Source organism: Schistocerca cancellata, chromosome 3, assembly GCF_023864275.1.
Source record: "Schistocerca cancellata isolate TAMUIC-IGC-003103 chromosome 3, iqSchCanc2.1, whole genome shotgun sequence".
Classification (NCBI taxonomy): Eukaryota; Metazoa; Arthropoda; class Insecta; order Orthoptera; family Acrididae; genus Schistocerca; species Schistocerca cancellata.
In genome coordinates this window covers 241,562,430-241,578,906 of record NC_064628.1, presented here as the reverse complement: position 1 = coordinate 241,578,906, position 16,477 = coordinate 241,562,430, and the positions used below count along the sequence as shown (strand labels likewise).

The following is a 16,477-nucleotide window of genomic DNA, read 5'->3' as shown; positions in this document are numbered from 1 at the left end:
CGTCCTTTATCTTAGGAATCAAGTCGAAGCCGCAAAGATTAATGACAGGGCGTATCGTGAATACTACAGCACTTCCCAGAATCATCGATGGAACAAATTAGTCATAGCTTGCACCGTAGGCTTGCGAGCATTGACCCGAAAAGTGATGGGTGGATTCTGCAGAAAATGTTGCCGCCTCTTTCTCAGGGTTGATCGCGAGTTCCTGGAATGAACGGTAATATTGCGGAATCACGGTATGCCGTTGGGTAACGGTATACGTTAGGATAACACCAGCTCGGTTCTATACGAGAATCACCATATCTTTCACATTGATGACGTCTCATTTGGTGACTTGTAGATAATACTGTACGAGATATCCTTCACGTTTGTAGCGTGATAGCCTCGTATCATAGCCGTTCCCGCTATTGCGTTAATTCATGCCGAACCCATTATGATACCATTTGTGTCTTGCCCAGGCGTTCCTTTAGAGTGTACAGTTCAGCCGTACGTTGTACCTCAGTCTCTCAGGCCAGCTTACAAATCATTTGGAGTCGTTGACCGTTCAGTAATGCGGTAATACCAAAGACTGACACTGGTGACGGGATGACCGATATTACATTTTGGCGTTCCTCGTTGGTAGCTTTTACTCACTGTGCCATGTTGCACAAGACAACGGAGATTCCTTGCAAGCCTCTTTTAAGACCTTACTGGAATACTCAATTTTTATCCAACTTCCTTGTCCTTGTTTCGAAAACAATGTGACAGCACTACGTTAGATAGTGCGCTACACGAGGCTTTATTCTTCTTACAACTGCACATGCGCGTGATGTGGAAAGAAGAGTCCATTTGCGATGTTGATGTTATAAATAATGTGTGGGCTATTTGACATTTAATTCAATGGCATTGCATCTTCAGGACTGTTTTGCCACTATAAAATTCCTACCTTCGTACATACCGATGCGTACCAGTAGTCTTCCCCCTCTTCCTTCCATTCTCTTTTCCTAAATTGATGGCATTTGCTGGGAGTAGTTGGCAGAAGAAGGATCTTCATCTTCACCATAGCACAAGACTCACCTTTACCAACTGTATTTTTCGTAGTAATACTACAAAAAAATCATCTTCCTTTATCTTTGATCTTATTATTTTATTCGTTTCAATTGTGAAAACTACACTCCTGGAAATGGAAAAAAGAGCACATTAACACCGGTGTGTCAGACCCACCATACTTGCTCCGGACACTGCGAGAGGGCTGTACAAGCAATGATCACACGCACGGCACAGCGGACACACCAGGAACCGCGGTGTTGGCCGTCGAATGGCGCTAGCTGCGCAGCATTTGTGCACCGCCGCCGTCAGTGTCAGCCAGTTTGCCGTGGCATACGGAGCTCCATCGCAGCCTTTAACACTGATAGCATGCCGCGACAGCGTGGACGTGAACCGTATGTGCAGTTGACGGACTTTGAGCGAGGGCGTATAGTGGGCATGCGGGAGGCCGGGTGGACGTACCGCCGAATTGCTCAACACGTGGGGCGTGAGGTCTCCACAGTACATCGATGTTGTCGCCAGTGGTCGGCGGAAGGTGCACGTGCCCGTCGACCTGAGACCGGACCGCAGCGACGCACGGATGCACGCCAAGACCGTAGGATCCTACGCAGTGCCTTAGGGGACCGCACCGCCACTTCCCAGCAAATTAGGGACACTGTTGCTCCTGGGGTATCGGCGAGGACCATTCGCAACCGTCTCCATGAAGCTGGGCTACGGTCCCGCACACCGTTAGGCCGTCTTCCGCTCACGCCCCAACATTGTGCAGCCCGCCTCCAGTGGTGTCGCGACAGGCGTGAATGGAGGGACGAATGGAGACGTGTCGCCTTCAGCGATGAGAGTCGCTTCTGCCTTGGTGCCAATGATGGTCGTATGCGTGTTTGGCGCCGTGCAGGTGAGCACCACAATCAGGACTGCATACGACCGAGGCACACACGGCCAACACCCGGCATCATGGTGTGGGGAGCGATCTCCTACACTGGCCGTACACCACTGGTGATCGTCGAGGGGACACTGAATAGTGCACGGTACATCCAAACCGTCATCGAACCCATCGTTCTACCATTCCTAGACCGGCAAGGGAACTTACTGTTCCAACAGGACAATGCACGTCCGCATGTATCCCGTGCCACCCAACGTGCTCTAGAAGGTGTAAGTCAACTACCCTGGCCAGCAAGATCTCCGGATCTGTCCCCCATTGAGCATGTTTGGGACTGGATGAAGCGTCGTCTCACGCGGTCTGCACGTGCAGCACGAACGCTGGTCCAACTGAGGCGCCAGGTGGAAATGGCATGGCAAGCCGTTCCACAGGACTACATCCAGCATCTCTACGATCGTCTCCATGGGAGAATAGCAGCCTGCATTGCTGCGAAAGGTGGATATACACTGTACTAGTGCCGACATTGTGCATGCTCTGTTGCCTGTGTCTATGTGCCTGAAGTTCTGTCAGTGTGATCATGTGATGTATCTGACCCTAGGAATGTGTCAATAAAGTTTCCCCTTCCTGGGACAATGAATTCACGGTGTTCTTATTTCAATTTCCAGGAGTGTATGTATGTATTTTTTTATATCACCAGTCGTAAGAGTGGTTGTATGGCTGCTGCCAGCATGCCTCCAACCTTTAAAGGTGGTAGCTGAGGCTCGAAGGAACAGTGAAGAAAAAACTTGTAACCTGTTCTCGACATTCACCGGAAGTTGACGTCCTGGTCTTAGCAGAAGTATTGAGAGAAAAACTCATGAAATAAAGAGCTATGTTACCTGTTCTCCATGACTGTTATTTTTCTGCTAAAATTTGCTTCGCTTACACATTTCCTAGACAGTGTGAGCGTAAACTGTAACTATGTCTTGAACCCTTTTTAGAATGGCTATCGTGACCTTACATTTTTTCAACTCATTCTTACTTTTAGATTTCGATTACTCTCCTGTCTGTGGTGCACTTTGTCTTTATTCTTCTGATAATTACAGAATGCCTCGTTCCAAATCACAATGTGTAGGGCTCCTCCTAGCACAAGGCTAGCAGTAGAATCTAAGTAAACAATGTCCGTCCCTGTAGTGGCTTCATTGTCCGTTTGCCTCAACATTTGTATGAATGTAGTCTCTCCAAGAGATGGCCGTTTAATATCCTGCAGTGTTATGAACTGCTGTTCCTAGAGAGAACCAGCGCCAATAATTACTAACAAGACAATCACAAGCACAATAAGCTGTTTGGCAATAAGTCGTCGCGATACTCTGTTTGTATTGAGTATCGGTCGTGACGGTCCAAAATATTCCGGGTGTTGCAGTTCCGAAGCTCGTGGCTGTAAACAAAGGTCTGCCTGTGATCTGGGAGATCAGCATCTTGATCCTAGATGGCTGCGCGTTTTGCTGTTAGGACTGTGTACATTCGCGATGACTGTCCAGCTCCACATCTGACGTTGTCTTGACGACGTTCTTGCTGGTATCGCTCGCCATCTCCACATCTGTTTCTGTAGCGTTGGATACAAAGTACTACACCTAGTAGCACTAACTTTGCTGCATGGTTCAGCGTGCACCGGGAACAAATGAAGTGAATAATTCAGTGTAAGCTATACACCGTAATAATTTTACCTCAACTAAGACCAAAAACTGCGTTATTTTTGTTGTTTATTATTGCTTATTACTCTCATGAAACATCAGTTTATGATGCCGCCGCTAACCACTAGTATGTATTTATCAGAGCTGTCACAAACTTTATCTTAAAGGACATGAATATAAAATGTATACTCAACCATGAAATTGGGGACTAAAGCAAACACTATAAAAACGAATCCAACAAATTTGACAATGTCTTACACATCCAAAGAATCCTGTTTCTTTCCAATTGTTAAACACTATAAAAAACGAATCCAACAAATTTGACAGTGTCTTACACATCCAAAGGATCCTGTTTCTTTCCAATTGTTTCATCTTCGTCCAGTCTTTTGACCCTCATCACGTGGACGTCGTCCGCACTATTAATGCCATTTTCTGCGGAGTTCTTCATGTTTCTGCGAACCCTGTTAGAAAGATAAACAAAATAAAAATTTAAACTTCCAGTGAAGATTTTCTTTTATACAGAGTACTGAAAGAAGTTGGTATATGTGCTAAATTAATAGGGCTAATCAGAATGACAATGACAGAGACAAGAGCAAAAGTAAAGGTGCTTAGCAGAACAAGTGAAAGCTTTGTCTTTAATAAAGGTGTGAAGCAAGGGGATAGTCTCTCCACTGTCCTATTCAACATAGCCCTGCATAGTGCAGTAAATAAAATCAACAAAAGAGGTACCATATTTATGAAAACTAGCCAGATATGTGCATACGCTGATGACATTGCTATAGTGGGAAGAAATACCATACACTCCAAGAAACATACCGGGCAATGGAAACAGAAGCCTTAAAAATTGGCCTCTTAGTAAATGTAAACAAAACAAAACATATGGTAATGTCACAATCTGAGGCCAGAAGAACCCCCAAAAACCTAAACATCAATGGGAAATGCTTCAATGGAGTGTCCTCTTTTAACTACTTGGGAGCCCTAATAACAAATGATAACAGTATTGGAAAGGCTATAAGGGAAAGAATACAAGCAGGAAACAGAGCTTACTTTTCAAATATGCAGCTTTTCAAAATTAGCCTTGTTACAAGAAAAACTAAATTGCTAATATATAATTCCCTAGTCCGCCCAGTTATCACATACGGCTCAGAGGTATGGACGTTGACAGAACACGATAAAAATGCTCTAAGAAGCATTGAGCGGAAAATACTACGCAAAATCTATGGGCCAATAAGGGAGGAAGAAGGCTGGAGAATACGCTACAATGCCGAATTACAAGAGTTAATTCAAGGCAGGCAAATTTGTGAAATCACAGCGAATACGATGGCTAGGACACTTGGAGAGAATGGCAGAGGATAGAATTCCAAAGAAAATGATGAAAGGTATGATCCATTCAGTTAGGCGAAAAGGGAGACCTAGAAGAAGATGGATCGATGAGGTAATAATGGATATCAGCAATATGGGAGTCCGGGGGTGGAAAAGAGCAGCAAATAAGCGAGAAGTGTGGAGGAAGATTGTTGAAGAAGCCAAGGCTCACCAAGGGCGGTAGAGCTACTGAAGAAGAAGAAGTGAAGATTTTCTCAGCAGTAATGGTTTTACAAGAATTGCCTTACGTATGTTCGTTAATATGAAGACTGAACTGTGGCCTGATACTCGATCAAGTATCGAGATAAGATCTATACAGGTTACTCCCAAAGATTTGTAGATAACATGAAATTTACATATTACGTAACTTCTGTCGAACCTCTTGTCAGCTTCAAGGATCCTTATCTATCGATAGCGCTTTTCGCTGTTCTTGGATTTTTGAGAGTGGGGATACCAGAGGGAGATAGGGGATAAAGGCTAAAGATATCGAATTTTATGACTACTATGTAAAGGGAAGGCATTTCCCAATAAAATCAGTCATGTTGGATTAAAAGATTAAACTGCTGATCCAGTCCGATGTACTATTGATGATCAAGAGAAATCAGTGGTGGTAGGTTATCAGTGTACTACTTGCTTTCGTATATCTATAAATGCCGCAAAGTTTTTGGTCAAAATGCTCGGTTGCTTGGCTGGCCTGGCGAAATGGTCACAATTCCTGCGCTCACATGAACTTCTGGACTTTGGTCTTTCTTTCGCATGTCTCGGCACTTTGCTGTTCGGAGCGTCGCTGAGCCCTTTGGTGACGCCACGCTTTGCACCATACATAATAAGGTTTTAGGCACCGTTGGAACAAATCTTAAACCTGCATCTCAATAGGAAGCAATTACGGCCTTTCAAAAAAAGTGATCCTTCAATTCTGTTGAGCAGTGTCTATTAAGAGGATACGTCCGTAAAGGGATAAAATACAAAGGACGATACGTTAACTGCAAGTTGTACATAAACCAGGCTGCAGTTATGTGAGTTCAAGAATGCGAAAAGGAGGCAGCAATTCAGAACTCTAATCTATCCCCGTATTATTCAGTCAGCATGGAAATGGAAATGAAGTCCCATGTTTCTTGACAGAATGTTGGGGAACGATGCGGGAGACCCGCACCGCCGTACTAGACAAGGTTCTAATGGAGGTGGTTTGCCGTAGCCTTCCTCCAACCGGAATAGGGATGAATGATGATGATGAAAACGACGCAACAAAAGTCAGTCATCTCGGAGCAGGTATAAATCCCTGACACCGCCGGGAATCGAACCAGGGACTCCGTGCTCGGGAAACGAGAACGCTACCGCGAGACCACGAGTAAACAGCAGTAAATTAAGGGAGAGACGAAGAAAACAAGTTAATGTTCATTGAAGAAGTATCATGAACTTAAAGTTTTGTCAGTGGCACTGTAATTCTGCCAGAGACGTGAGTTACGAAATTCTTCCTGGAAGTATTTTTCTGTTGCGTACGCTTATATTTTATAATTTAAACGTGGTATACGAACAAATTGGCTTCAGTGGGTATAGCACAATGGATTATTTGGTTTATTAACGCCATATAGATTTCAAGAATGTAAATTCCTAGTTAGAACGTAACGTACGTTAAAGACAATTGAGAACACAGTAGAAAATTTACATCATTGTTCCAGCTTTCATTAGACGGTATCAGAACCGTGAGAAATTTAGAACTGATGGTGATGATGTTTGGTTTGAGGGTCGCTCAACCGCGAGGTCATCAGCCATCAATTTTTACACAGTCCAGTTTTCTTTTTCGCAGTCCAATCTAGCCACTGTCACGAATGATGATGATGATGATGATGATGATGATGAAATGATGAGGACAACTTAAACACCCAGTCCCCGGACAGAGAAGATCGCCAACCCGACCGGGAATCGAACCCGGGACCGCGTGATCCGGAAGCAGCAACGCTACCCACTAGACCACGAGCTGTGGACAAATTTAGAACTGAAACAGGAATTAAGTAAGTGGAATATCGATAACGGCGAGATATTTGTCCCGAGAATTTCGGTAAGTTTAAATTCTTTTGTGAAATTTCTCCTATCCTATTGCAATTCCTGAGGAAAAGGGGTCTTAACAGAAGGACAGATAGTCGGATAACGAGTGACAAAAAAGTTTTTTCGTGTGATATAATTACAAATTAACAACTTTAGGACCTTTCCTTCATTTCTACAGAACACTCGCTCCTTGCCAAATTTCGTGACTCTAGGTCAACGGGAAGTATCTTACAGGTTTTGATGAGTGAATTTACGAGTATAAAAATATGTGACATAAAAGGCTGTATCTTTTGATTTCTTACATCGCCAAGTGGTCATAGATATTAGTGTGTGACGTAAATTTGAAGTTGATACGTCTACTCGTTCCTGAGAAAAAGGGGATCTTAATAGGCAGACAGGCACACAGACAGCTAACAAATAAAAAAAATTTTTTTCGTGCGATATAATTAGAAATTAGCAATTTCTGGATTTTTTCCTTTATTTATACCTTGGAAACTTACTTCGTGCCAAATTTCGCGATTTGTGTGTTAGGAATTATTAGTGGAGATAGGAAAGAAAGAAATAGGTTAGGGTACAGAACAGAGTGGAAAACATAAACCTGATTGTAATGAAAACAAAAAAAAAGGCGGGCAATAGAGGTAGATGAGACCAAGAAGGTTGTTTATTGGTTTAGAAGAGATAAATAGACGGAGAATATGAATAGTGGAAGGCGGACAGATAACAGTAGAGAACATGCAAGAGTAATGTGGGTATTATAGCTGAAGACCACAATGCATGGAAAAAAGAGAAGTCCTTCAACCAAAGGTAGATGTCAAGTAGATGTCAATGATGGCAGTGGTCAGCAGATATCGCTCATATGTTTATACATGCCGCACTTCGATCGGAACCAACGCAAAAAAGGTTGATGAACAGTATTTCTACAAGACTTTTTCATGTATTTAATAGAAACCATATCGGTAAGAATTTCTGCGGCCATTATAGTGAAAGACGAATCACAACTGCAGTGACTGTAGCTACATCAGTTAGACTTTAAAAAAATTCGACTTCAGCTTCAGATTAGTATCAGGCTGCATTTGATCATGTATCGTACTGTCTATTTTTTGGAGAACTGAGAATTCACATAAACACTTCAAGCTGTACACTTTGGAGTTTAGCTGTAGTATTGCAGCGTTTTGGACGGCTGTGCAGCACTGTCTTTGGCAGACTTAAAGCAGTAGCAGCAAATATAGGATTAGGTGGTACATTTGAAGAAGTAGAGAATACATTAAAAACATCGTTTCAGAGAACTTTTAGCAGCTAGAAGCAGCACCAACACACTTCACTGAAATTAATACATTTATAAAAATTCTAAAAAACAAAAGCTCATGTGGGGTTGATAGAATTTCAGGCAAAATTCTGAATAGTTGTTTCATTAAGTGGAAACAATTTATTTAACTTATTACAGGTTGTGCTGCATTGTTCTGGCTAAGTCGGGAAAGGTAGAACATTTTAGTGATTGGGGAATAAATCACAAAGGAAGTCATACAGCGTTCGAGTTTGCTTCTGCTCCATTTCCTTATATATGTGAATGAGCTCCCACTTCACATTCAACAAGCAAAATTGGTACTTTTTGCAGGCGATACTAGTATTACAATAAATCCTATTAGAGAGAAAACAATACAAGAGGGAAATGATATTTTCCAAAGAATTATTAAGTGGTTCTCTGAAAATGGACTCACCCTATATTTTCAAATAAGCGCCCTACATTCAGTTCTATACAACAAAAAAATCACACCAATGGCTGATGTAGTACACGAGCAAGGGTCAGTAAATCGGGTAGAAGGCTCCAAATTGTTGGAGTACATATTGATGAAAATTTGAAATATTAATCTCTTGACATAATTTGCATATTTCCACACAATGTTATCGTACGGAATAATTTTCTGGGACAACTCAGCACTTAAAGTATTGTTTGCACAAAAGCGAGCAGTAGGAATTATATGTAATGTTGACGCACTGAATTCATGTAGATAGGTATCTCTTCATTGAACTAGGCATTTTAATTGCACCGCCACAATATAAATATTTTCTAATGAAATTCGTCATAAATAATCCTTTACAATTTGAGAAGAACAGTGATGTCCATATGTACAACATTTGATGGAAAAATGATTTTTATTACCAATTGTTAATGCTGTCAATGGCTCAGAAAGGAATTCAGTTTGGAGCAACAAAATATTTTGATAATTTGCTGAGTAACATAAAATTTATTACGGGTTGCCAAGCAAGTTTTAAATCTAATTTAAAATTATTCCTTCTGCACCAGTACTTCAAGTCCATTGAACATTTATGTATAAAAACTGCTAATCAGTAAAAAAAATTCACTGTAGCTTTCTTGTAATCTGACTCATTCCACATAATTTCCCTAAAAGAGTCGATCAGATGATCTAGGTAATACGTCACACATCAAAGTTTACAATATTCAGAGATGGTTCACACGTCTTCTCTCTCTCTCTCTCTCTCTCTCTCTCTCTCTCTCTCTCTCTCTCTCTCCCTCTCTCTCTCTCCATCACCCTGACGTGAACTGACGACACGGGAGACAGGAAGAACATCCGACCACAAATTAAATGAAACTAAATTTGTCACACCATGAAAACAGTGGAACCCCTAAGATAGGATGCACTCTAGGAAAGAGAGGTATATACTTCGTGTCACTTTTGGGAAGATAATGTTTCACCTACTTTGTTCATTGAGGAAATCAAACGCGTTATCAGGACGTAGGGTTGGCCATTTCTAAATTCTTGTTTCGCATAATTATCGTCAAAGTTTCAGATGATTTATGAATTGTTTTTTTGAATTTTGTGATCTTTGTTGCGGGCACGTGGCCTTATGACGTATATCCTACTCTCAATGTAATAAACGCGTGTTGCGTACTGTATATTTCACAGCGTGCTTTCCACCATTTACTGTGATCCAAACGCGTCACTTCGTGTATAAGATTAGGTCTTCAGTGTTTCGTCCTCATAATATGTGTGACTTGCCAAATTAAAATACCGTACGTTAGTAGGTAAGTAATTTAAGTAACGAAGAGCTCTCCTGTTTCAGTATTCTGTCTCCAACTGCCTCACAGTAGTTGTGACGTCACGTTCTACTCATCCATGTTCCCTGTCTCTATGCGCATTAGGTACATTGTCTTCGAACTACATTCCTCATCTGATATTTATTGAGAACCACATATCTGTCGCTTTTCGATCAGTATTCTGATAAATATCTGGAACATCCGTTGGTCACGTTCGATTGCGAAAGTACTACACCGTCTGAGTTTTGAGATAAGATAACGATACGATCAGTCGCTTTTGCGCCTGTCAGCGAGTCTTGAAACCGCACTGATCCACATTGCCTTTTTGTGCGCCATTGTCTGAAAATAGAGATCTGGTGTCTCTGAGTTTTGTTTATTCTGAAAACTAGAGGTGTATACACGATGTTGACTTTGTATCTCTTGTGTAAAACCTACACATACGCACTTTTTATTACTTTTAAGACAAAGTTCGGGCATTAGTGCAGAGGATCTTGTATCACATACGTCAGTTATTTTAAATTTATTTCTTTTGGTTTCTCGTCTTTTGGATGTCTTCACAGCAGTTGTTTAAAGTTATTTCGAATTCTTTTGCTACATGCGTTCAGAGGACATCCAGTCCTAAACGGTACAGCACAGAAGCAGAAGAAATCGTGAAACGCCTTGACAGGTTAAAAGTGCAATGGGTGAGACGCAGTCCTGCCACCAGTGTGTATTAAACAGTTACGTCAGGGCAAGAGGAGTAACACAACAACAAGCTGTCAGACTCTTAAATACACTCTAAGACATACAAAATGACCCACCATGGCGAAATTATCGGAGTAGGCCGGAAATCGGTGGATGTGATGTACATTTGCAGACAAACAAATGATTACAGTACCACAAAAATTGGATGATTTTTTCAAGAGAAACGGCTTCACTAACTGAGAAAGTCAATAATGCGTTGGTCCACCTATTTCCCTTATGCAAGCAGTTATTCGGCTTGACACTGATTGATAGAACTGTTGGATACTCTCTTGTGAGATATAATGCCAAATTATGTCCAATTAGCGGGTTAGATGGACAAAATCCCGAGATGGATGGAGGGCCCAGCTTGTAATGCTGCAACCGTTCTCATTAGGGAGAGATCCAGTGACCTTTCTGATCAAGGTAAGGGTTTGGCAAGTTCGAAGGCAAGCAGTAGAAACTCTCGCCGTGCGCGGACAGACAGTATCTTGTAAAAATTTAAACCCTGGAGACTTCCCAAGAAGGGCAACAAAACGGGGCGTAGAATGTCGTTGACGTGCCGTGGATGCGACCAAAATGGTTCTTCTGTGAAAGATGTGGCACCCCAGACAACCATGCCTGGTTGTTGGGCCGTACGGCGGGCACAGTCAGGTTGATATCCCAGGGGTGTCTGGGGCCAAGAGACAGTTCTTCGGCCTGGAATCTCATTGAAGTAGAACAGTCTTCGGTGATGAGTCACGCTCCAAAATGAGGTCCGTTAACTACCTAAGGCGTGCCTGGAGACACCTCGGACTTACGCAGGATACCAACGACACAGTCGTCCGCATACGGCCCGACAATCAGGAACGGTGGAACCATTTCTGTTTTTCATTTACTGATTTGTATAAAGTCTTGATCTAGGCTGGGCTACCCTTACGTCCATTTTCGCACCGAAATAAGTGTTGGACAGACAGATTTATATAAATTTCAGATAAAGTACTTCCGTCAGTTTTATCGCGTCACCTCCCACAACAACCTCATATACGAACCTCAACACAACCTCAATGCGACATCATATGACTAGGCACATAATGGAGAACCGGATTCTTCTTAAGAGAACTATTCCCTGAAATTTTCATTGGCACTTCAAAATGGAAGCTCTCCACTTACCGAAATGCTCTCCACACCACCATGTTCTTGTTGAGCTGGTTCACGTCTTATCTGAGTAACAATTTTTCGAACCTACACCTTGAAATAAAAACACGTTTTTATGGCAGTTCACCAGTAGAAAAGCAGAGAGCGACGTGGTTCTGTGGTTAGCGGACTGGAGAAGATTTCTAGAGGAACAGGCTTCGAATTCCCCAGTGATTATCCAGAAATAGGCCACCCATCGTTTTCTCAAATCCATTAAGTCGAATGTTGAGGCGGAACCATGGTACAGAACGTAGGTGTTCCTCACCCCTCCTCAATCCCGGCTTTTGCGGTGTCGCTAATGACCGTTTCGTCAACGCTACGTTAAATTCTAATCTTTATTTTCCACTCAAGAAAAACTATGTAATTGTATATTTGTTTATGTTATAAAGTGTACAAAAGAAACTGAATACTTCCTTCGCTTAGGCCACTGATTCTACAGCTTCATCGAGATAATATGGGATTTCCAAAAGCAAGCTACATGTTGTTACGGCAGGGTAAGTAATTTCTATTGAATGCCTCACTAATCGTCAATGTGACACAGAAAAATGACAATATTTTCCAACACAGTTACCAAATCTACCAGTTGTTCAGTCCCCCGACGAGGGACCCGCTCCTCGGTCACGAAGCCTTTCGAGAACCGGTTTGTGAATGTCTTCGTCGTAGGAAAGTCTCATTTCCCCAGATTTTCTTACAGATTGCCAAAAAGATGGAAATCGCATGATGCATATCTCAAATGTATGGCGGATCAGCATCAACCGATTATGGGCGCCCTTGATTAGATTGTTAGCACCATTTCACTAGGACCGGACGCGGCGTAGCATTGTTCAATATACCTCTAGAATACCGCAGCGAATATCTGTGTGAAATTTAGACGTCTTGACCACAAGAATTGTAGGCCTACTCTCCCATGTACTTCAGAATACATTCCCAGTTGGCGTGCCATTTCACTCACACACTGTGGTGAATACCGCAGCAGAACCGTGTCTGCAGTAAACCCGTAACACGTGCTCTCTTCCGACAATGTGGCACTACTGTCTTATCGTGGAACGCCACGCGTCGTCCCTACGCATATAGGGTGCTAGGTAGAAGTGTAGATATTTTTATTGGTGATGGTTCAAATGGCTCTGAGCACTATGGGACTCAACATCTTAGGTCATAAGTCCCCTAGAACTTAGAACTACTTAAACCTAACTAACCTAAGGACATCACACACACCCATGCCCGAGGCAGGATTCGAACCTGCGACCGTAGCAGACCCGCGGTTTCGGACTGCAGCGCCAGAACCGCTAGACCACCGCGGCCGGCTTTTATTGGTGACTGAGGACGGTATACTGAACAACGTTACGTCAGTATTTAATTCATTTGCAGACTAATGATTAAAGCTATTAGGAGTAGTATGTTTTTAGGTTGGTATCTCCAAGTACATGTGGCAAGAGAAAGCCATTAATGCTTATTTCTCCTTGGGCAGCACGTCAGGTGTTCAAGTTCTGAAGCTTCGACGCACGAAGATTAATTTCTACTGACAATCGTAGTCCATTTAGCGGTGTAGTTACGACTATTGCACAAAACATCAGGTAATAAATATGTGACGTTCTCGTGGGAATACTTTTATATGCAGAGACGAAACAATGAACACACTGAAGTGGATACTTGTTTAGATACAAATGATCATAATATTTGTACTCTATACTGCACAAGCTACAATAAACTGTATGCCCGAGAGTACACCGTACCAGTATTATTGATTTTCTTTCCTATGCAGTTCATCAATTGAGCGAGACAAAAGGACTGTCTGTATGTCTTTGTACATTCCCTAATATTTCTATCTTTTTATCATGATCAGTATCCGGTGGTCACAGCTTAATGGTCGCACTTCTCAGGATGTAGAGGCTTATCACACTAGGGGCAAGATAGATACTGCCTACAGGAAAATTAAAGAGACCTTTTGAGAAAAGAGAGCTACTTGTATGAATATCAAGAGCTCAGATCGAAACCCAGTTTTTAGCAAAGAAGGGAATGCAGAAAGATGGAAGGAGTATATTGAGGGTCTATACAAGGGCGATGTACTTGAGGACAGTATTATGGAAATGGAAGAGGATGTAGATCAAGATGAAATGGGAGATACGATATTGCGTGAAGAGTTTCATAGAGCACTGAAAGACCTGAGTCAAAACAAGGCCCCGGAAGTAGACAACATTCCATTGGAACTACTGACGGCCTTGGGAGAGCCAGTCCTGACAAAACTCTATCATCTGGTGAGCAAGATGTATGAGACAGGTGAAATACCCTCAGACTTCAAGAAGAATATAATAATTCCAATACCAAAGAAATCAGATGTTGACAGATGTGAAAATTACCGAACTATCAGTTTAATAAGTCACAGCTGCAAAATATTAACGCGGATTCCTTACAGACGAATGAAAAAACTGGTGGAAGCCGACCTCGGGGAAGATCAGTTTGGATTCCGTAGAAATGTTGGAACACGTGAGGCAATACTGACCCTACGACTTATCTTAGAAAATAGATTAAGGAAAGGCAAACCTACGTTTTTAGCATTTGTAGACTTAGAGAAAGCTTTTGACAATGTTGACTGGAATACTCTCTCTCAAATTCTGATCGTGGCAGGGGTAAAATACAGGGAGCGAAAGGCTATTTAGAATTTGTACAGAAACCAGATGGCAGTATAAGAGTCGAGGGGCATGAAAGGGAAACAGCGGTTTGGAAGGGAGTGAGACAGGGTTGTAGCCTGTCCCCAATATTATTCAATCTCTATATTGAGCAAGCAGTAAAGAAAACAAAACAAAAATTCGGAGTAGGTATTAAAATCCATGGAGAAGAAATAAAAACTTTGAGGTTCGCCGATGACATTGTAATTCTGTTAGAGACAGCAAAGAACTTGGAAGAGCAGTTGAACGGAATGGACAGTGTCTTGAAAGGAGGATATAAGACGAACATCAACAAAAACAAAAGGAGGATAATGGAATGTAGTCAAATTAAGTCGGGTGATGCTGAGGGAATTAGATTAGGAAATGAGACACTTAAAGTAGTAAAGGAGTTTTGCTATTTGGGGAGCAAAATAACTGATGATGGTCGAAGTAGAGAGGATATAAAATGTAGGCTGGCAATGGCAAGGAGTGTAGCCATGTATGGAAGTGAAACATGGACGATAAATTGTTTGGACAAGAAGAGAATAGAAGCTTTCGAAATGTGGTGCTACAGAAGAATGCTGAAGATTAGATGGGTAGATCACATAACTAATGATGAAGTATTGAATAGAATTGGGGAGAAGAGGAGTATGTGGCACAACTTGACTAGAAGAAGGGACCGCTTGGTAGGACATGTTCTCAGGCATCAAGGGATCACAAGTTTAGCATTGGAGGGCAGCGTGGAGGGTAAAAATTCTAGAGGGCGACCAAGAGATGAATACACTAAACAGATTAAGAAGGATATAGGTTGCAGTAAGTACTGGGAGATGAAGAAGCTTGCACAGGATAGAGTAGCATGGAGAGCTGCATCAAACCAGTCTCAGGACTGAAGACCACAACAACATCTTCTTCGAGAAGATGTTTTCCAAATTTACTCAATAATATTTAGCAACAACCACATCGTCTCCTTTCAAGGATTGCCATTTAACTTTAGCGATCATTTATGTTACGCTTTCCTGTCTGCTTCACTGACTTGTTACGATCCTGACAACGCATCTCTGAATCTCTTCGGTGTCTGTTCTCATTCATGTTTGGTAAGGACGCCAAGTCCTGCAGATTCAATGTATTTTTCCAGGATACGTGAAACTAACTTAAATCTTCCATTCGAGTTCCCTAATAGTGATTTCACCTGACTGTCCCATTCCATATCACGTCTTACTCGATACGGTCGCATTAATGTGACCAACAGCTATGTTCGACATCAACGTGCAGTAACCATTCACAGACGGCAGGTGGCTGCTTCATACAAAATGGCCTGATCATAGCTTATCGGGCCAAGGGTGTAACAATTTCCGAAGGGTCTAACTTTGGCAGCTGTTCGCGAGCCGCCATGGTTATGGTAGACCATGCATAGCTAAACGGCAAAACTAATGCCAAGGTAACTATGGTGCCCATGGGCCGTAAATGACAGGGGTGAACGAGGGCTGCGAAGATGTGCGCAGGTGAATACACGAGCAAGTGTAGAGGAGCTTACCTCCGCAACAGGCCCTGCTTCTTGCACCCATGCTGACCGCTGCTCATCGGCTACGAAGGCTTGAAATTGCACGCCAGTAACGAAACTGGACGTCCACTGAGTGGCGACAGGTAGCCATTTCCGAAAAATCTCGTTTTATGCTCCATTGGGTAGGTGGCCGTTGGTGTGTACGTCGTGAAACGTCTGGAAGCAAACATCCTACAACATTCATCGAAAGGTTAGAGGCCGGAGGAGGGGACGTTACGGTCTGGGGAAACTTTAGTGGCTTTCCCTGTGTGGTCTCGTCATTCTTGAACGCACAATGGATCAACATAAGTACGTATCTGTCCTTGGGGACCGTGTCTACTCCTGGATGCAGTTTGT

The 16,477-nt window shown here is 42.4% G+C and overlaps 1 protein-coding gene across 1 annotated transcript in view; it reads right to left on the bottom strand.

Moving 5' to 3' along the window:
* The window catches only part of LOC126174874 (ATP-dependent translocase ABCB1-like), a 204,596-nt gene that overhangs the window by 158,404 nt on the left and 29,715 nt on the right, over positions 1-16,477 (bottom strand). The window contains exon 2 of the mRNA XM_049921286.1: positions 3,909-4,034. Coding sequence (XP_049777243.1) covers positions 3,909-4,021 — 113 coding nt within the window. The 5' untranslated portion in view covers positions 4,022-4,034. The remainder of the gene's footprint in view (positions 1-3,908; positions 4,035-16,477) is intronic.